Source organism: Hyperolius riggenbachi, chromosome 12 (genome assembly GCF_040937935.1).
Source record: "Hyperolius riggenbachi isolate aHypRig1 chromosome 12, aHypRig1.pri, whole genome shotgun sequence".
NCBI lineage: Eukaryota > Metazoa > Chordata > Amphibia > Anura > Hyperoliidae > Hyperolius > Hyperolius riggenbachi.
Window position 1 is genome coordinate 66,579,103 of NC_090657.1, and position 22,232 is coordinate 66,601,334.

General features: G+C 45.1%; 1 protein-coding gene across 2 annotated transcripts in view; it reads left to right on the forward strand.

Annotated features, from left to right (window-relative positions):
• LOC137541974 (retinoblastoma-like protein 1) overlaps nt 1-22,232 on the forward strand; it is a 71,705-nt gene that overhangs the window by 44,598 nt on the left and 4,875 nt on the right. Inside the window, exons 12-16 of one of the 2 annotated variants that reach the window (XM_068263538.1) lie at nt 2,209-2,278; nt 5,732-5,880; nt 12,393-12,536; nt 17,624-17,725; nt 20,875-20,928. In XM_068263538.1, coding sequence (XP_068119639.1) covers nt 2,209-2,278; nt 5,732-5,880; nt 12,393-12,536; nt 17,624-17,725; nt 20,875-20,928 — 519 coding nt within the window. The remainder of the gene's footprint in view (nt 1-2,208; nt 2,279-5,731; nt 5,881-12,392; nt 12,537-17,623; nt 17,726-20,874; nt 20,929-22,232) is intronic. The other variant, XM_068263539.1, reaches the window with a different exon arrangement.

Below are 22,232 nucleotides of genomic sequence, written 5' to 3' on the forward strand. Positions count from 1 at the left end.
TACACCCATGCCCAGAGGGCCAGCAACCAGCTCTGGGAGAGTCGCTGTAGCCTTGATCCAAAGGATTTTTAACCACTTGCCGACCGCGCACTCATAACGCGCGTCGGCAAAGTGGCAGCTGCAGGACCAGCGATGCAGATTTGCGTCGCCGGCTGCAGGCTAATTAATCAGGAAGCAGCCGCTCGCGCGAGCGGCTGCTTCCTGTCAATTCACGGCAGGGGGCTTCGTGAATAGCCTGCGGGCTGCCGATCGCGGCTCGCAGGCTAAATGTAAACACAAGCGTAAATAATCCGCTTTGTTTACATTTGTACAACGCTGCAAACAGTAGCAGCGTTGTACCAGATCAGCGATCCCCAGCCAATCAGCGGCCGGGGATCACTCTCACATGACAGGCAGGAGCCTGTTAGAGGCTGCACAGGACAGATCCGTTCCTGTGCAGCCTCCGATCTCCGGGGAAGGGAGGGAGGAGAGGGGGAATCCTGCGGTGGATGGGGCTTTGAGGTGCCCCCCGCTGCCACCCACACGCATGCAGGAGCGATCAGACCCCCCCAGCACATCATCCCCCTAGTGGGGAAAAAAGGGGGGCGATCTGGTCGCTCTGCCTGGTGTCTGATCTGTGCTGGGGGCTGTAGAGCCCACCCAGCACAGATCAGCGAAAACAGCGCTGGTCCTTAGGGGGGGGGGGGGTAAAGGCTGGGTCATCAAGTGGTTAATAGATCTCATGCTAAAATATATTTAAAAAAGCAGCCCAGCAGAGTCTCATCCCCTACCTATCTATATGTTTCCCTGCTCAGTGTTTAATAAAGCATTTAACCCCCCCATACATTTTTTCCAGTGTCTTTACAAAAGTGTTAAATAAAAGAACAGCAAGAAATTGTTTGTTACTGCAGGCAAGGCAGAGTGATCAGAGGCACATGTGGTCTTTATAAACACACTGAGGGTGGAGGAAACGTGAAATGCTTTACCACACAATGAGCAGAGAGGAACACCTCCGAAAAATAAGTAGCTGCAGTGCTGGACACTAAGAGTTCATGTCTTACTAACATGGGGAAGGGGGGAAGTGAACAGGGTCAGGTGATGGCTCTGTTTTTGTGATGCAGTGCTATTTACTAACTGGGAAATTACTACTGCCCTAGCAGCTGCCTGTTTTTGAAGTGATCCATTTGTCTAATAACTGATTTTTCTAAAAGGTAATTTCTCTCAGACCTGGATCCAACTTGAAAGCGCAAAACACTATCGCGATTTGCGATAGTGTTTTGCAAGCGATTTTGGGAGTGATTTCCCTGCTTCCATACAATTCATTAGAATGGAAACGCTCCCAAAATGTTGCATGTCCTGCAATTTCCTTAATCGCAATCGCTCTAGTGGAATCTGTCAAATCCATTTACATTGGCAGAGCGTTTAAGGAAAACGCTAGTGATTGAAAGCGCTCCTTAAAAATTCAAAAAAACACTCTAGTGGGTTCCAGGCCTGAAACAGCTGCATCAAATATGAAAAGTGTGAGTAAAAGCCTACCATTAGGGTCTCTGCACCTTTAGGCTCTGTTCACATCTAAAATCAAAAATCAGTGACAGCAGCGATATTCAACTTTTGTGCACTTCCCCCCCCCCCCCCTCCAGGTGCTCCACTGCTAGCTATGATTTTGTTCAAATCGCTTTTGTAAGAGCTTTTGCAGAGCGATTCCATTGTTTCACTTCCTGACGTCAGTCAGGAAGTGAACTCTTTGACCCGGAAAGTAATAAATACAACGTACTTATTCTTAAAAATGCAAACACAATCACCGGATAAAAAAAACAAAAACAATTTGTGAGCGTTTTGCGTTTTCCTATACCTTCCATTGTAGCAAAATCACCCCGAAAATGGTACAGGCACCGCTTTGCAGAGCGCAAAGTGGATGAAACGCGGTGATCTAAACCTTCTCATGGAGATTCATTGTAAAAGCGTTTTGTGGGCGATTTTGAAAATCGCCTGTGCTTGAAAAAAGGGTGAAAACACCCCTGATGTGAATGACCCCCTACTCTTGTAGGGTGAAGTAGGCCGTCAAGTCACGCTAAAGGTCTTTCCCTGGAGGGTAAAAAATCAGCGTCTGAGCATTTTTTTAAGTGAAGAAACAAAAAGCTGTTTTTGACTTTGGAGTGGTTTACCTGTACAGGCTTTGAATAGATTTAATTGCTTTACATAAATGTGATGTCATTACTCTTTTCGCAGGAGGGTCATTTATCACTGAGGGAGAACGATCACATTGGAACCAGCCAAAATCTGGAACTGACTGACAGTGGTAAGAAAATGGGCAGGAGAATAATGTCTAAAGCAGAGTTGTACAGGTCCAGACCTTAAAGTGAACCTTAAGCCAGAAAAAAAAAATGAGTTTTACTCACCTGGGGCTTCTACCAGCCCCCTGCAGCAGTCCTGTGCCCTCGCAGCCACTCACTAATCCTCTGGTCCCCCGCTGCCAGCTAGTTTCGTTTTTGCCGACAGGCCCGACAGGACTGGCCACACGTATCTTTTTCCGCATTCCCGGCTGTAATTAGCGCTATTGCGGACCGCAACTCGTACAAAAATACGCGTTGCCGCATATCTACGCGGTCCGCAATAGCGCTAATTACAGTCGGGAATGCGGAAAAAGATACGTGTGGCCAGTCCTGTCGGGACTGTCGGCAAAAACGAAACTAGCTGGCTGCGGGGGACCAGAGGGTTAGTGAGTGGCTGCGAGGGCACAGGACTGCTGCAGGGGGCTGGTAGAAGCCCCAGGTGAGTAAAACTTTTTTTCTGGCTTAAGGTTCACTTTAAAGCGGACCTAAACTCTTCAACAGAAGAGACTGGAAACACAGAGAAAACCACCCTGTGTGCATTTAGAGATCACTTTAGCTTGTTTGAAGGACTTCCGAGGCCAAGTGTTTAAAAAAAAAAAAAAAAGTTATGCACCTGTATAACTTTGGAGGACACGGAGGACGCCGTCCGCGCCGTTCCGCCGGGTCCCCGCCGCTCATAGCCCCCACGGACGGCTCCCGACCCCACGGCCAGGGTCGGGCTCTCCTGCCTGTATAAAGATGGCCGCCGGCCCTGGCCGCAGCTGCGCACTCCGCATAGCCTCTAGTGCGGCTGCCCCTGCTGAATATAAGCTCTGAAGCGAGATTTATTCTCGCTTCAGAGTCTCTTTAAGTAGTGATAAAGATGCTGCGTAATATGTTGGTGCTTTATAAATACAATACATAAATAAATAAATAGGCGAATGATTGGGAGGTGAAAGTTGCTCGAATGCATAAAGTTAACACCACTGTAGGCTGAAGTGGTTAAACACGCCTGTCAGCATACACATTTGTGTGGGGTTCGGGCATCTAGCCTGTAAGTACCTTATACTTGTGCACTGTATAAGATTATCTATAGTGTTGTGGGTTGTTAGTTCCTGTTCTGCCCTGGCTCAGCACATGGAGAGACACTGTTTATATAGAGAGTTGGTATATTCTATAAATAAACATTGTGTCAGTTGTCCTGCCTCCGTGACTACTGAATACAACAATTTGGAAAGTTCTTCTTCAAGATCAACAATATATTTGGGTATTCCACACTATAAATCATAACGAATGTGGCTCCTATACCTATTTTAACTCTGAGTATAACAACTCCATTCTGCAATACCAGCAGTTGGCAAAACACCTCCTCAGTAGTGATACATTTTGTCCATAACAGGGCTGAGCCCTTGTGGGTCTACAAAATCAGGTGAAACTCCAACTACAGTTATCCAGCCTGTACCCTCGGTAAATGTGGCTGCTTCCAAAAAACTCCATTAATTCATGGGTCAGTCTATGATAAAATGTGTGTGCGTGTGTTTGTGTGCATGTCTACTGTCACTTAGGAGGGTCCCTAAAAGTGACAACACGAAGTGCAGTTGGATGAAGAGGTAAGGTAGAACTGCAAAGTATACGGTCTTACCATCAGTTAGGTTACAACGATCATCTACATCTACAGCCAATTTAAAGAGTCAGGCTAGGTTCACAGTGGTCAGTTGTATGACATGTGTTAGAATGAGTGTGAACTGCAATGTAGACTGGGCATAGACTGTAATAAAAAGCCTGCATGCAGCGAGTTAGAATAACATAATCAGTTACAACACAATACTATGAACAGGTCCATAGAATTGTATGATAACTGATCACTATGAACAGGGCCTAACTGTTTTCTTCACAGTGTAATTTGCCTTTTTAAAACAGAAGAAATTTGTGATGATTTAACTTTAACTGAATATGCAAATTATCTCTTTATTCCCCTGAAACCAGGCTTGCATGGTGAACCACTGATGTATAGCAAGCCTGTAACTTTAAATTTTACAGAGCCACATCAATCCAACATGCAGACAGCCTGTTTCGGACTGCTGGTCCTCCTCAGCCTGCAAGCCTGGCTTTAGGCTACTTTCCCACCAAGACGTTGCGTTTTAGGGGACATTATGGTCGCATAACGTGCCCCTAACGCAACGCGTGGTGGTGTTGAAGTTGGACATCAGATTGAGCTGCGTTATGCAGCTCTCAAAGCAGCCGCTCCAGCTTAGTGATAGGAAGTCCGGATCTTTTTAAGGATTCAAATCATTTGAATCGGATCATTGAAAAGATCCGGATCTTTGAACCAAATCATTTGAATCATTTTACTAGGGAAGCAGACTGGGGGTGAAATGACTAGCAGGACAGGACTTTCCCTGCACTGTACATTCTGTATGTTCCTGTTTCTTCCAGACAGACATCCACTGTGAACCGAATCTTTCATTGTGATGATCCGGATGATTCGACTCACAAAAAAGATCCGGATCAAATGAACGATTCGTTCATGATCCGGACAACACTACAGTCCCACTATGAGTCTCCACAGTGCAGTGAATATTAATTAGCCATGTGGCTGGCTGCGGAGGAGGAGGGGAGACCTCCTCCTCCAACATTACTGAGCATGTGCAAAGAGTCTAACGTGGCTTAGCCCAGTATAACGTACAGCATGCAGCACTTTGTTTAAACGTTCTGCGTTACTATGTAACGCAACGTGTGCACTGTGAACAGCCCATTGATTTATCATTGCTGTGAGTTAGGCTGCGTTACTGACTGCTGTAACGTGGGACTTTAACGTCCCACTGTGAAACCAGCCTTAGAGGCATAAAGTGATAATTTGCATATTCAATAGTCATGCATTGTGGGCGAGCACAGTCACTTACTTAAAGCTGAATTATCACAAATACCTTCTATTTTAAGAAGGCTAATCACACTGAGCATTGCTTTTTTTAGTGGGAGGGTTTTTCGGTCTCTTTTTAGTCCCATATACTTTCCTAGTAGTTTTAAGTTATCCTGAGCTGCTTGGGTAGTCTGTTTTCTTCACAGAAACATTAAAACTAATTCCTGATGATAAATAATTCAAATGTAGTATATCGCTCATAGTTTTCCTCAGACAGTTTGAACAACCCCAGCAGTTTCCTGTTGGTTTACATGCAGCGTTTTGACACTGATCATCCCTGATCCGGCAATGCCAGGGTTGTTCAACTCTAGTCCTCCAGGGCGATATCCTTGCAAGCATTTTGGTATGGTCAGGCGTTTTACATAGTGAGCCACTCCTTACGTCATTTGATCCCATCTGTTAAACACAGACAGCTACTGTATACTAAAATGTGTGAGGATATGGGCCCACTAGGATGGAGTTGGACAACCAGGAATCAACTAAAATAGTCTGTAATAAAGTGTTTCTTTTGCCTTCGCAGAATCGCAGAGTTCTCAAACCATGACCCATGCTGATGGTGTTACAGATGCCCAACCACAGAGGGGAGATCGTGTAACATTTTATGAAACCTATGAGGAACAAGTAAAGGAATTTGCAGAAAAAATTGCCACGATACCCAATGGACGCCTGGTATGAACTTTGACAAAACAATTTGGATGGGGATCATTGCTCCATTAGATAAATATTTATTTAATGGAGAACAATGTTCTCTCCTTGCATATGCTCAAACTGTGTTTATCCTAAATGTGTGTTGGTTGAAAATGGGGTAAACTTTTTTTTTTTTTTAAATAAAAACACTACCTGTCCTGTAGGTATTCTGGCTGAAATTTGATGAGAGGTTGATGACTGGAGTGCCCACACTGCCCACTAGGAAGGAGAAGAGATGATTAGTGCAGAGACTTTACTGTACTCTCTATTATCTGCAGGCAGCGATGATCCAGTGGAATGCAAAAGTTCGGGCAACCTTGTTAATTGTCATGATTTTCCTGTATAAATTGTTGGTTGTTAGGATAAAAAATGTCAGTTAGATATATCATATAGGAGACACACACAGTGATATTTGAGAAGTGAAATTAAGTTTATTGGATTTACAGAAAGTGCGCAATAATTGTTTAAACAAAATTAGACAGGTGCATAAATTTGGGCACCACAAAAAATAAATAAAATCAATATTTAATAGATCCTCCTTTTGCAGAAATTGCAACCTCTAAACGCTTCCTGTAGGTTCCAATGAGAGTCTGGATTCTGGTTGAAGGTAATTTGGACCATTCCTCTTTACAAAACATCTCAAGTTCATTCAGATTTGATGGCTTCCGAGCATGGACAGCTCTCTTTAACTCACACCACAGATTTTCAATTATATTCAGGTCTGGGGACTGAGATGGCTATTCCAGAATGTTGTACTTGTTCCTCTGCATGAATGCCTTAGTGGATTTTGAGCAGTGTTTAGGGTCGCTGTCTTGTTGAAAGATTCAGCCCCAGCGCAGCTTCAGCTTTGTCACTGATTCCTGGACATTGATCTCCAGAATCTGCTGATACTGAGTGGAATCCATGCACCCTTCAACTTTCACAAGATTCCCAGTCCCAGCACTGGCCACACAGCATGATGGGAGGGACCACCACCATATTTTACTGTAGGTAGCAGGTGTTGTTCTTGAAATGCTATGTTTTTCTTCCATGCATAACGCCCCTTGTTATGCAGAAATAACTCCATTTTAGTTTAATCAGTCCACAGCACCTTATTCCAAAATCAAGCTGGCTTATCCAAATGTACTTTAGTATACCTCAAGCTGCTCTGTTTGTGCTGTGGGTGGAGAAAAGGCTTTCTCTGCATACAGCATCTCCTTGTGTAAAGTGCGCTGAATGTTTAACCAATGCACAGTGACTCCATCTGCAGCAAGATGGCCTTTGGTGCTAGTCTGTGGGATGACTCTGACTGTTCTCACCATTCGTTGCTTCTGTTTATCCGAGATTTTTCTTGGTCTGCCACTTCGAGCCTTAACTTGAACTGAGCCTGTGGTCTTCCATTTCTTCAATATGTTCCTAACTGTGGAAACAGACAGCTGAAATCTCTGAAACATCTTTCTGTATCCTTCCCGTAAACCATGATGGTGAACAATCTTTTACTGCAGGTCATTTGAGAGTTGTTTTGAGACCCCCATCTTGCTACTATTCAGAGAAATTTAAAAGAGGAGGGAAACTTACAATTGACCCCCTTAAATACTCTTTCTTATAATTGGTTTCACCTGTGTATGTAGGTCAGGAGTCACTGAACTTACCAAGCCAATTTGAGTTCCAATAATTAGTTCTAAAGATTTTGAAATCAATAAAATGACAACAGTGCCCAAATTTATGCACCTGCCAAATTTTACTTAACCAATTATTGCACACTTTCTGTAAATCCATTAAACTTAATTTCACTTCTCAAATGTCACTGTGTGTGTCTTCTATATGATATATTTAACTGACATTTTTTATCGTAACAACCAACAATTTATACAGGAAAATCATGACAATTAACAAGGTTGCCCAAACTTTCGCATCCCACTGTAATCTAGTATGTTAGGGTGGGGGCAGGGGTTAAGGTTAGTTTTAGGCATTAAGAGGTAGGGTTCTGTGTGAGAATAGGCTAGAACAAAGAAAAATATCAGATATTCTACTATAGTGAATAATAGAATATTGGTAACCTGTCCAATATTCTATGGCCATTATTTTACGCCCATTTCTACGTGCGCCACTTTCATAGATATACATGGGAGTGAGAAAACAGCCTTCGGGTGTAGAATCAGTTGAATTGGGTGCAAGCACCCAGCTGACAGGTCGGGCACCGGTCTGCTACTAGTTTGGCTTAACAGTTTCAGGTACTAATAGCTGATAAGCTAGTAGTAGCTGATCAGTTAATAGTTCGGGAAGAGGATCTGGTTCATACTAGACGATTGCCTATCATTCGCCAATTGTCTAGCGCATCACTAAATAGCTGATTGGCAACATGTTAGACTATGAACAGCCAAATACCCATTATAGGCATACATGTTGGCACGCAGCAGATTGGACCCCAGAGATCAGGGTTTAGTGTTAGAATATGGTGTCAAGTAAATCGATAGTATCAGGAATAATATTTTACCAACTTTTTAACTATCAGCTTTAACCACTTGAGGACCGCAGTGTTAAACCCCCCTAAAGACCATGCCATTTTTCACAAAAAGGTCCCCTGTAGCTTTAAGGCCTCGCTGCAGGGCCGCACAACACAGCACACAAGTGACCCCCACTTTTCTCCCCACAAACAGAGCTTACTGTTGGTGGGGTCTGATCGCTCCCCCAATGTATGTTTGTTTTGTTTTTTTTTACAAATATTTATTTTTTTTTATTTTTAAATAAAAGTGTGTATTTTTTAATTCTTTTTATAGTGGACCCTCCCTCCCCCCACCAACCTATCACTGTGATCGGCTGACATAGGCTTCAGCCTATGACAGCGGATCACCCCTGAGCCAATTGATCGCAGCCTTAGATCGCAGCGCTGTACAGTGTTATTAGACGGCGGTTTTGCCATCTAACAGTCTCCTAGCGGTGATCGCTGCTGTGAGACTAATGGCGGAGCTCTGCTCCGTCATTCCTGAGGAGAATCTTCTGCAATACCCGCCCCAAGGACCTTAGGCCGATCAGCGTTAGGTGGTCCTGGGGCTGCAGCCGCGCCCATTGGCAAGCGGTTAAAGGACACATGAAGCGAGAGGGATATGAAAGTTACCTGGCAGATCTCTTTGGCATCATAGCATCTGAATCACACACCTGAAAGCAGCATGCAGCTAATCTTGTCAGAAACACCTGATCTACTGCATGCTTGTTCAGGGCCTATGACTAAAAGTATTAGAGGCAGAGGGTCATCAGGATAGCCCAGCAACTGGTATTCTGTAAAAGGGAATATATATGGCAGCCTCTCCATCTCTCACTTTAGGTTCCCTTTAAGCGGTGCCCAAATCAACAGTAGTGTAACAGCAGGTTCTCGTCAGAGAATTATATTTCACTTTTCCTAGCAAAATAATTGTAAGCTTTAAAAAGGATTCTCACTCTCTAGTAGGGATGTTAAAAAAATAAGTACCGTATCTGTCCTACCATTTATTAATGTTTGCAGTAGCTGTGCCATCACTATAGGCACATCGTAGAGTGCAGAGAGGTGTATTGTGTGTGTATTGTGAGGTTTGAGAAGGGAACCAGTAGACAAGCTTGATGCGAGGTACGGGTTGAGGTTTGCTACCCCAGTGACTAGAAGAAAAGCGGAGATAACTCAGTCTCTGGGCAGAGTAGGGATGATCAATGATATGCACATTCTGGGTTGAGGAAAATTTCTGTAATTTTTTATGCATATCTATGCAGTTTGAAATTGGACCAATCACTTTAAACCTAGGTTTAAAATGATTGGTCCATTTTCAAGCTGCATATTTTTGCATAGAAATGTGCAAGTCATAAAAACATTTATATCATGTTATCATCTCTAAGGCAGAGATCAGCAGAGGATGGCTCTGCATCCAGGTCCAGCTCCATATGTCTGCTCTGACAGTCAGGATCAGTTGAAGTGTGACATAGGGGATTATTTTACCATATCAAGGAGGACTGCAGGTACAACTGGCCTTTTACATGAGGTTATGCTTATTCTGTGGGTTTGCGCTAGATAAAACTACACTGTAAGGTTTAAAAATTGCATGGTAAGTATGACACACTCGCCATGTTCCATATCGAATATGCCATACCTCATTTACAGTGCCAGAGCTGGCAAATGAGGAACTTTCCAGCTATCACAGGCAGAACACAGATTTAATTAGCTCTTATCAAAGGCCCTCCTGGGCTTCCGTGCACCCCTGATGACTGGCCATCCTTCCATCCATCATTGGCCTGGACAGAAGCTAATAAACTGACTCTAAAGGCCCATAAACACGACATACATTTCTATGTAGTTGTGAGGCAGCGACAGACTAGAGACAACAGCATATTTATGGCAGCGACAGTTCGAGTCTGCGACAGTTGTACACACGGCAACAGAGATAATGAAGACACGAAGGAAGCTGTCTGCCACAGACTACGTATAGTAGTAGTACTATGGTAGTTACTCTGCTGTCTGTAGAAGACTTTCGTACACACGACAGGACACCAACAGATAAAGGGACGGTTTGCGAGACAAAAGTCACAAGATATTCATCAGTTGAATCGCTCAAACACGGCTGTGTTTGCAGACAGTCCGCTGACAGTCTTTGTCGCTTGCCGTGTCCACACGAACAAACAGTTGCATGAACCGTCGCTCAACACGTGTCTGTTCAGACATTTGGACGCCGTGTGTATGGGCCTTTAGACTCATAGACACATTCAACAGAAGTCTTTTTCAACAAAGGACCACGACAAGACAACAACTTGATGAGGTGTAAAGTAAGCAGAAAAATACGTCTTGACGTGTAAACGACTATCATACAAAAGGCATGACAAGACGAACGACTGTTACATTAGCATATTGAGTGATCGTAACTTGTGACGTAGCCCATCTTCCGGCCGCGGTACTTTGAGTAAAGTTTTGATTAAAGTCTGATTTTTGTACACACTGGAGACTAGTATCCACCTATCTTCAGTTGTAAGTCTGATCAATCCAACAGTTGGATAATTTCACCACCGTCTTATCAGTCGTTACCTGCTGCCTTATCAGTCTTGTCGTTTGCACGTCTTTAACGCACGATTATTAAACAACGCGTCCAAGTTGCTTGATAATTGTGCACAGCAGAAGACTTCTGTTGAGCATGTGTATGAGGCTTTATCCAGACTGGATAGCTGCAAAAGTCCATGCATGAAAACTATTCGCACCTCTGCATGTAATAAAACTTTGTGCCAGAACTTCAAAGAGGTATTCCCCTCTCTGATGCTATCTCTGTTTCCCTCCACCCAGCGGCCTCTACAAGAAAAATAGCTGAAATCACTGAATTCATATTTTTCATATTTCATGGTTTTCTGTGTACCACAAGCATGCTAGCCAAACTGTTTTAACAGGAAACATTTAGCAAACCATCGCTCACATACTGAAAGGTTGTCAGATGGACTGCACATCCAGCCAATGAGAAATAAATGTTTTTGGTAATACTTTACGGTTTAATACCTATGTTTCATATGTGTGAATTTATAACGCTTTACTGAATGTAAATATGCAATCCATGTATTAACAGGACTTATGTGAACAGAGAAAACTGAACAGATAATCTGCCAGATTTCTTACTTACTGAAAGGGGGCGGGAGCTTACCCTTATCAGCTCTCATGTCAGCCCCCCATCAGGGCGAGTCCTTTAAGAGATCTGGAATGACAGATCTCGTGGGTCCTTAGTCCATCAGGTGTTTGTTGAATTCCCTCTACTGACACGCCAGCAAGACACTGGCCAAAACGCAATACTTTGGATTATTCTGAACAAATACTTTATGGCTCATTAAGATGGGCAAAGAGAACAGGAAGTGAGGAGAAACCTCTTGAAGGCAAACAGAACTTTTCCATTCTGTGTCTAAAATGACAGTGAAAAGTCTTGGTTGGAGTTGAGCTTCAGGTTATCATAAATGGGTAATCTATATCATATTTCCCAGCCCTGTCCTCAAGGCCCACCAACAGTCAGGGGTGTAACTTCAATATGCCACCCCCAAAAGAAAATATGGCAGGCCACCCCGCTCCCTTGTGTAAGCTACTAAAAAGAAAATGGTGCCTCATGTGCTGTGCTTCATTTCCCACCTATGTGTGCAGCTCCCTGAACTATCCCCCTTCCCCCGCCCCAATCTTGAAAAGTACCGAGGCAGCAGAGCTTCATACCTCAATTGATTCAAGGAGGGACAGGTACTCTTCACTTCCTCTTCAGTATACTTTTCTCAGTGTTTGCAGAAGTGCTACTAACCTCTGCACAGGGTTGATAAGTCGTCTAGAGAGACAATGTGGAAACAAACACACTTTTTTCAAACAGGAATCAACACACTCTGTAGCTAATTTACTATCAGCACAGGCGCAGAGTAAAATTTTATTTTGTACATACTGCTGGTGACATGCTAGGATGGTAAAATGAATAATGCAATGTAAAAATATATATCGGTTTCAGGAGAAGGCTAGCTAAAGTAAATATCTGTTTGTTCCTCAGCATATGACACCTCCTCTGACCCCATTCCCTATCATCAGATATCCTGTCTCTCCGAACGTCTTTGTGTCTGCTCTTAGAAGAAATGATAAACCACCATCTTTCCGCACAGATCTTACTTATACTTTTGGAACCAGTTCACCTAATGTAAGTATACAGTAAAATATTAGCTAAACAATCTGGAAAAAAGGTGGCTATACACACTCAGACTGCCATCCAATGTGGCAAAATGAACAACGCCTTGTTGATCAGAGAGGGCTCAATTTCTACCACACATAGGACATTCATTTTGAAAGAAGTAGGATGAGCCATACCATGCCAGGGAAAAACAACACATTTCATATATAAGTAGATAAATACTTGATCTTCTTACATAACACATGCATTGTACTGTCCATGTTTTGATTTCAGTGAATTTCATATAGTAAATGAAGAGAATTCTGTTCCTGGTGGGGGCCATGTCTTTTTCCCAAAGTTTAGGCTAAATCCTGATGTCATTTCTGCCCTTTACTTTTTTCTTTTCTCCTCCAATCGCTGAGTCACCTCAGCCTTGCTTGTAAACACAAGTGAGCAGAGGATCATGTTTCAGATAAGCAGTTAGGCAGGGAAATAAATGGAAGAGGAGGAATATAGTATAGATGAAAAGAACCCCAGAATGCAACTGCTTGGCACTGACTATTAAAGGGTCCAGTGCTCCTTAAGTATGTAATAACTCCAAATCATAACAGCAGATAAAGTTTTAAAAGTTTTGAATACAGGATTAGCATCTTTATCACTTAATACACTCAGACCAGTTGCTGTCGAAATTTGATTTTTATGGTGACAATCCCGCTTTAATAGATTTCAGCACGAATTCTATTGAAAATTGTTAAAACTGCTGTTTTTCACTGTTTGATGCAGAGTAACGCTATGAGCCGTCAATCAAGAGAGATTTTCTGTTTGATAAAATTGATGAATTCATGCCTTTTGGTAAGAATTGATTGGGATTACAATTGTTGTGCATTAAATTCCCAGCAGATTTGATCAGGATCAGCCAGGAATTGAATGGGACAATCTTTCCCATTGTGTATGGCCTGCTTTAAAGACTTTTGACCATACGTCCCTGTATTAGGTAAATAGTGATAATTTGTAAATTCAGTCCAAATACTTCTCTCAGTCCCCAATAGCTGTCCTGTGACCTCTGCCCACTGTGTAAAAGATCAGTATGAATTGCTGATGGAAGCATTAAGGGACCGATTCACAACTCAGGAGCCTGTAGGCACAGGCGTTCTGCTGCCCTAAACTCCGCCTCTCAACACGGGCCACACCCCCAAGCAGGATTGGACCAGGACACTAAGGGCCCACCAGGAATGTTTCAGTCTGGGACCCACACGCCCCCCCCCCCCTCCTGATTTTGAGCTCACATATGCATGCACTTTAGAAATGTTGTGCAGATGTCAGTGCTATATAAAAACATAATTTGGTAGGACATTAGACTATGGAAAAAAAAATGCACTGGAACATGACCATGATAGAACATTGACAGACCCCAAAGTACACAAAATAAGTAGCGGTGTTATTCACCGAGAGTCCGCCCGGATAAACTACCGTATATACTCGAGTATAAGCCGACACCCCAACGTTTACCTATAAAAACTGGAAAAAGTGATTGACTTGAATATAAGCCGAGGGTAGGAAACGCAGCCGGGATCTGATAGACTGTGGGGGGCTGGAAGAAGTCCCATGTAAGTAAATCACAACTTTTTGGGTGGTGTGAGCAGAATGTAGTGATGGCATATGATGACTGCATCTCCTGAGTACAGAGGCTAAAGAAAAGACTTAGCTTGTAATGGGAAAATAGGTTTTAATAGAAACCAGAACAGTAGTCTAATGATCATGTAATCGTTTGCTGGAAACCAGGGAGATACAGAATACTCTGTAGTGAACATGACATCCCTCTACCCATCCTAGTAAAAGAGGGTTTTAAGATGAATAGGTTTTCAAAGGAATAACCATATCTAGACATTCAACAAACTAAAGAAAGCAATTGAGATTGTAGTTGGGTGCCTCGATGGTCATTAGAGTCAGAGTGGACGAGCATAGGCAAAGTGTTCCAGGCAGCGGGTGGAGCATGTAACTATGATGACTGTGACCCCCACCCGAGTGGTCCGGCATAAGCAGGTTGTTCATAGCAGTGGATGGAATCTAAAAGTTATGCTTCCTTCTCCGATTGACCCCCTGCATGTGTAGAATGGTGCACAGCAAACGGGCGGCTTTCACTTACCGCAATTTCTGGTCAGCGCCGCAAGCCTGGATACCTTATCATCCCCTGTTGCAGTCTCATCTGTATGACGCGCTGTGGTGGTGCGCGTAATTAAAGACACCATGGCAGCGTGTCATACTAATGAGACTGCCACAGGGGATAAGGTTTCCAGGATGGTGGCGCTGACCGGTAAATGTGCTGAGCGGTGAGTGGAAGCAGCCCGTTTGCTGTGCACCATTCTACACATGCAGGGGGTCAATCGGAGAAGGAAGCATAACTTTTAGATTCAATCCGCTGCTATGAACAACCTGCTTATGCAGGACCACTTGGGCGGGGGTCACAGTCATCATAGTTACACGCTCCACCCGCTGCCCGGAACACTTTGCCTATGCTCGGCCACTCGGGGGTCACAGTCATCACAGCTGTCAGAGGGGTACTCAGGAATGTGGCTCAAGTATAAGCTGACACCCCCTCTTTTGGCCCACTTTTTTGGGTCCAAAAAGTCGGCTTATACTCGAGTATATACGGTACATAAAATAACCAAGTAGTTATATGCCTCATAATTCATATGCCGCTAGATCAAAAAATATTAATTAGTTACCCACCTCCAGATAAAATAATTGAGTAGTCAGGTGCCTTACAATGCACAAATTGAATAGCCAGGTGTGTCAAAATAAAATAATTAATTAGCCAATTGGGTCCTGTATACATAAATTAAGTAGCCATGGTCCCCAGAAAAGAGAATCAAGTAGCCATGTGCCCATATATCAGTATTAGGTAGCCAGTGCTGGCTGGGTAGGACTGGGCGCTTTGCTGGGTGCTACTGCCCGCTATGCTGGGCACTGCCTGGGTGCTGGACTGGGGAGGGTTGGGCACTTTACTGGGTGCTTGGGAGGGCTGCCTGCTTTGCCAGGTACTAGACTGGGAGCTTTGCTGGGTGCTGCGCTGGAGGCTTTGCTGGGTGCTGCCTTGCTGTGTGGGAGGGCTGGTCACCGCACTACTCACAGACCTCAGATCAGCGGCAACCGGAAAAAATGCAGAGCAGGGCGCACACTACTTGCCCGGACATGGTGCACTTCAAATGCAGGAAGTGACGTCATTGGTCACTTCCTGAATTTAAAGGACGTCATTAGTCATTTCCTGAATTCTCGCCGCTGATCCGATGTCTGAAGAGAGGCAGCGTGGACTGGGAGCAGAGGCGACCTTACAGAATGTGGGGCCTGGAGCCTGAGTATACTTGCCCCCAGTATAGGTAGCCAGCTATAGGTACCCCCAGTATAGATGGCCAGGTACAGTTGCCCCCAGTATATTAAGCCAGGCATAGGTGCCCCCAGTATAGATAGCCAGCTATAGGCGCCCCTAGTATAGTTAGTCAGGCATAGGTACCCCCAGTATAGGTAGCCAGCTATAGTTGTCAACAGTATAGGTAGCAAGTTATAGGTGTCCCCAGTATAGGTAGCCAGTTATAGGTGCCCCTGGGATAGGTAGTTAGCTATAGGTGTCCCCAGTATAGGTAGCCTGAAAGGAGGAGCATGCGGGCACACAGTGGTAGAGACGGGACCCCCCTTCCGCACTCCCCTCTCCAGAATTTAGCGCAGTGGCAGTGGGTGGGGAACGTCTCACCTCTTCCGGGCTACAGTTGCCAGAGCTCTGCATTTCACTGGTCTTCCTTCTCCAATTCAGATCGCTGTGCTTCTGCTAATCAGGAGGTACAGTGAGTGGCATTGGAAACGGAAGACAAGTGACACTCAGATCTCTGGTGCTAAGAACCAGGAAGAGGTGAGTCGCTGCCCGCCCACTGCCGCAGCACTAAATTCTGAAGGAGAGAGCGCAGAAGCGGGGGGTGGGGGGGCAAGCGACGGAGGGGAGTTTGGCTCTCTGTCGCTGTGTATCCACAAGCTCCCCCTTCCTGGGCTGCTACCCCCTCCTGCTCGGTACAGGGCCTGGGGAAGGAGGCCGCCATTTTTAAAGTAGAATATGCGAGGGCCCACTGAGGATTTTCCCGTCTCCTCTGTAGCCCAGTCCGAGCCAGCCCCCAAGTAAAAATATTCTGAATGCTAATCCCTGCCTCACGTAACTAACTGTCCTTAGAATCTTACAGTGTAACACTGTCTCATGTCATCCTTAGTGACATCAAGGATCAGGGTGTAAGCTCCTAAGGTCAGTGATATGAGGCAGGGATTAGACTGTAAGCGCCTAAGGGCAGTTAGTGGCATCAGGCAAGGAGCCACCTATATCCAATCATCAGAAGAAACAGCAGACCATAGAGCATATTCAAGTTGCTACTCAATTTTTATTCTGGCATATGTTGGGTGATAGGGGTGAGTGCAAATACATATTTGTCGGGTGGCTGCTGCTAGATCAGCTTGCTTGAAGAGACCGCCCCCCCAGTGGTAGCATGTGCCAGTAGCATATTTCCTGATTGTGACATTTTAGTCCATTTAACCAATTCAATACAGGGTTTAGCAGGTGTCCATAGCTGATTGCTCAAATGGATCCAACAGATGCCAGAAAAAGGAAGTGTGTATCAACGTAAGGGCTGGTAGATCGTCTCCACATGTGAGTTGATCCAGCGATGGTCAGTGGACAAAACTGTACTCACATCCACCTATTTATCCTTGGTGGTGGGTGGAGTTCATCTTTCAAGGATGATTCACACTACAAGCGCTTTTTAAGCACCAGTAATTTGAAAAGCTCTTGCTAACGCAATGCTGTGGGGAATTTTTACAAAATCACATCGCTCCAGTGAGATCACACACAGAGGATTACATTAGCAAGAGATTTTCAAATCACAAAGCGCTCAGAAAAGCTCTTGTATTGTGAACGAGAACAGAGTTGTGGTCAATGACTCATTTAGATCTTTCTATGCCTGTCCACCATTAGTAAATTATGCCCTATGTCTACATAATCTGAATTATAGGACGCTGACCTGAGGCTGACTTTCCATCAATTTCTAATCATTATCTTTTTTTTTTCTATTTTTAATTTTTAGACACTGGTAAAAATCAACACTAATGTCAACGAAAGACAGCAAATCGAAACTCACTGGGAGACCCCGGCCAAGCGTCGCTGTCTGCAAAGTCGACTTAAAGAGGTTTTAAAAGACAGGGCCAAGCAATGATTATTTTCTTTATTTTCAATGTATTATGGTGCAAATGTATAGAGGAGGAAGTGGTGGACTTACCTCCAAAAGCAGACTAGACAACTGTCTGATATAAACATATAAATACTTTATTGGTACCCCAATGGATGCAACGCGTTTCGCTTCATCAGGCAATAGGATGGGGACAAACAGCAGCTATTCAGAAACACGTATAGCGCCTCTGTGATTGTAACAGAGCATTGCACTGCAATGCGAAAGCAGCCATTATCGTGCAGTCTGATGGAGTGTGATATCACAATGCACTTCCTGCAGCACGTTTACCACGTAATGCACGAGTTAACAGTACAGAGAAGCATACTTTTGACTGCATGCTTCACTGTATGCAACATAATGCACGAGTAACATGTAGCACCGCATTCCCGTTCCGTTGGGTTCCCACTGCCAGGGCAGTGGAGTCAGTACAAAAATCATTCAACTCCGACGACTCAGTTTATAAAACCCCCGACTCCAGGTACCCAAGATTGCTCCAACTATTCCTATGAAGATATTTGTGTGATATCTAAATAATGTATTGTATTTATTTGTTAAGACGGAGCAGCTATGGCTGCGGATGTTCATTTCTATCGATGTTATTTGATACATTACTATATTGATATACGTGATACTTTTTTGTATGCCTAAAATTGGTGGAAATAAAGAATCTGTAAAAAAAAAACAAAAGTCCAAAAACAATGGGGTTTGTAGGAACAACATCAGTCTTTATTCTTCAAAGTACAAATCTTCCCGATTGCGGTTGTAATATGTAGATACAATGCAGAAATCCAATTCACAGAACAAAACTGCCTGACACGTGTTTCACGGCCAGAAGCCGCTTCCTCAGAGGCATACGATATGTACAAATATCCATAGTCAGATGTATGCGCATAACAGGAAACCAATGGAGATACAACCAAAAAAGGTCAATCTTACCAGGTGTAATGGCATAAAATGACACTCGCAATCTGTGATACTGGTACATGTGAATCAATGCTGTTTTCCCCAAGGCGTTTTCTTTCCTTGGGGAAAACAGCATGGATCTATGGGGATCAATGTGCAACTAGAAACATACCTTATCAAATGGGAATCCACACACTCTGCAGCTATTTTACAATCAGCACAGGCACAGAGTAAAATGTTATTTTGTGCATACTGTCCAGTGTTCTCCCCAGAGCCTTTTACCCGGGTGGGCCGCCCGGCTGATCTCCTCTGAGTGCCTGGGTAAAATTATCCCATTCTGTGCAGCTCATGAGCAGCGGCTACTGTGTCATTACAGCCAGCCGCTGTCAGTCAGGGATGCTGCCTCCGCCCTCCTCCTCGGCTCCCGGCAGTTGTGTGGAGGGACGGGGAATGAAGGTTACATGTGACACGCAGCTCAGTTGTGCAGGAGAAAGGAAGCACGGCTTAGTTCTTTCTTTGTGGAATGTCCAGCCAGATGCTCTCCTCCTCCTCTTGCTGTATACCTATCGCAGCCAGCAGCTGTGTGTTTGTGTTAATGTGAGTCTGGCTTCTGCTAATGGAGGAGGGGGGCATCTAACTCAGCCCCGCAAAGCTAGAACTTTATGATGTTTGACCCCCATGATTGTGCAGTCCTGCCAGTGCTTTCCCCAGCCCTTATTGATGCCAGAAGCGACTGGTGTGGGAGAGTTGCAGCTTGAGGGGGAGAGATGAGAGTGAGCCATGTACAGAAGGTTACAGACTCACCCAGGGCATAGACAGAGGCAGGGAGAGATTAGTGAGAGACACCCTGCTCTTTTGACAACCACATAGCCAGCAAATCAGCAGAAGGGTAGTTAGAACTGTAAAAGGACACTTAAACTATTCAAAGAAAATGACCAGCTTCTTACCTGGGGCTTCTTCTAGCCCCTAAAGTTATACTTGTCCCTTGCAGTCATTCCACACTGCTCTGTTCCTCTGTTATTCCCTTCTGAACGCTGCATGCGTGACCACTTGCCACTCGTCTCCTCCATCACGTTCCCATGACCACTAGAGTTCTGCACTTGCATGGTAACTAAAAATTGCTACTGTGCATAGGTAATGCACTCCCGGCCACAGCAGCACAATCGAGGAGGTGCGTGGCTAAGGAACAGAGCAGCATGGAGTGGCGGTGAAGGAGCAGGAGGACTTTAGGGGGCTAGTAGAAGCCCCAGGTAAGTAATTGGCCAATTTTCCTTCAGCTTAGTATGCCTTTAAAAGATTCCAGTAGCCGGAGCCTAGCCTGTCACTTTGAGGGGGGGGGGGGGGAGGGGGGGTCGCGGGGCGGGCGAGATACCCCACCTAGTAGTACCCAGCGTGTCCATACCCACCCGGCTACTTTTTCATACCACCCAGCTGGAAAAAAATTCTGGGAAGAACACTGCTGTCGTTGACATGGCAGTATCTTAAAAAAGGGATAAATGATATATGTATGTGGCATTACTGATCTGGGTCTCATTTGACTCATTGTAAGCACGTTTAACCACTTCAGGATTCGGCGTACGCTTAACTACGCCCCTGAATCCTGAAGTGGATTGCATGGAAACGGCCGCTCGTATGAGCGGCCGTTCCATGTCAGTTCACGGAGGGTGTCTCCGTGAACACCCTGCGAGCCTCCGATCGTGGCTCGCAGGGTAAATGTAAACACACGGGGAAGATCTTCCCCGGTGTTTACATGTATACGGCGCTGCTGCGCAGCAGCGCCGTGGCGGAGATCGGCGATCCCTGGCCTCTGATTGGCCGGGGACCGCCGGCACCTGATAGGCTGAAGCCTATCCTATCCGGCGCAGGACGGAATTCCGTCCTGCGCCGCTCACAGGGGGAGGTAGAGGGAGGGAAGGGGAAGGCGGCCAGGAAGCGCTGCGGAGGGGGGCTTTGAAGAGAGCCCCCCCCCCGCAAGCGCAAGCAGCCGGCGGCGATCAGACCCCCCCAGCAGGACATCCCCCTAGTGGGGAAAAAAGCGGGGAAGTCTGATCGGCCTGGCTGCTAGCTGATCGGTGCTGCGGGCTGGAGAGCCCACGCAGCACCGATCAGCAAAACCACCCGGTATCCGGAAGTGGTTAAGTATACATATATAAGCCCTTTAGTGGATAAAGTAAACTAATAATCTAAATATTTGTTTGTTTCAGAAAAATATTATGCCATCTTTTGCAACAGATTTATTTGGAACCAGTTCACGTAATGTAAGTGTACAGTGAAATATTAGCAATAAAGTGGCCATACACACACAGACGGAATCAGGAAAATTGGACGCCTGGGGCTAACTGAACATTTGAGCGCCCCATAGGCGCTAACGCAAAATATCGGCTATTGGGCGCCAAAAAAGAAATTTGGGCGCCTGATGAATGGCGGGTGTCGGCTCTGTCCAAACAAAATTTTTCGTTTTGAGAATGTGTTTCGCAAATATCATTTTGACAATAAAAAGATCGTAAATTATAATTTTGAACTTTATAATCTTACAAATGTATCACTTTTTGTATTAAAGTGGATCCGAGATGAACTTTTACCCATTGCATAATTGTGTTCCTTTCCTATTATTTATAGGGCATTCCTCAAGCCAAATACTTTTTTGTTTTAATACTCTAATTCCCTATAAACTAAACAAGCCACGCCCACAGGTTTTCAGAGAGCCAAGGCACTTTCAGACAGAAGCAAAGGCTCATGGGAGCTAAGTCTGGGCAGGAGGAGGGGAGGTGTTACTAGCCAGAGATTTCAGAGGCAGAGGGGAGGAGGGAGGAGGAGGGGGGATTCGTTTTTTTTTGCTCAAGATGCAGATAAGCCTGCCTCTGTGTAATGTTTACAAACAACATGGCTGCTGTCATTGTATCACAGGAAGAAATAATCATATTATTTTAAAGCTGTTTTCAGCTAGATTTGCTGTGTAAACTATCTAAACTTTAGATAAGATATATAGACAAGTTACTTGTTATAGTTAATTTTTCATCTCGGATCCGCTTTAACGTTATTTGCAGTGGAGAAAGGAGGGGTTAGGGTTAGGCATCAGGAAGGGGGGTTTTATGGTTAGGCGTCAGGAAAGGGGTTTTAGGTTTAGGCGTTAGAAAGGGGGGTCTTAGGGCTAGTCACCATTGGAGTCTAATGGCCCATACTCACGGGCAACTTTTTGGCATGTCGCTAGCACACGGGAGCGTGTGCGCGACATGCCGGCGACAGCTCGTCACCAGGTCCCTCCGCATACACACGGCGGAGGGACCTGGCAACTGATGCGTCGGAAGCTGTCGCTGTTGTCCCTCCCCCCGCTGGAAGCGTCGTCTATTTGCAATTATGTTGCTGTCGCTAGTCCGCGTACTCACGCGGACTAGCGACAGTTGCGGCGGCGACTGTCACCAGGCGATTGACCGCGCCAATCGCCTGGCGACATGAGCGACGGGCGACAGTTCGGGGTGCGCGCCCGTGCAACGCCGCATACTCACGGGCGACCTGTTGCCACAACACGCGCGCGCCGCATGTTGCGGCGACAATTGTAGCC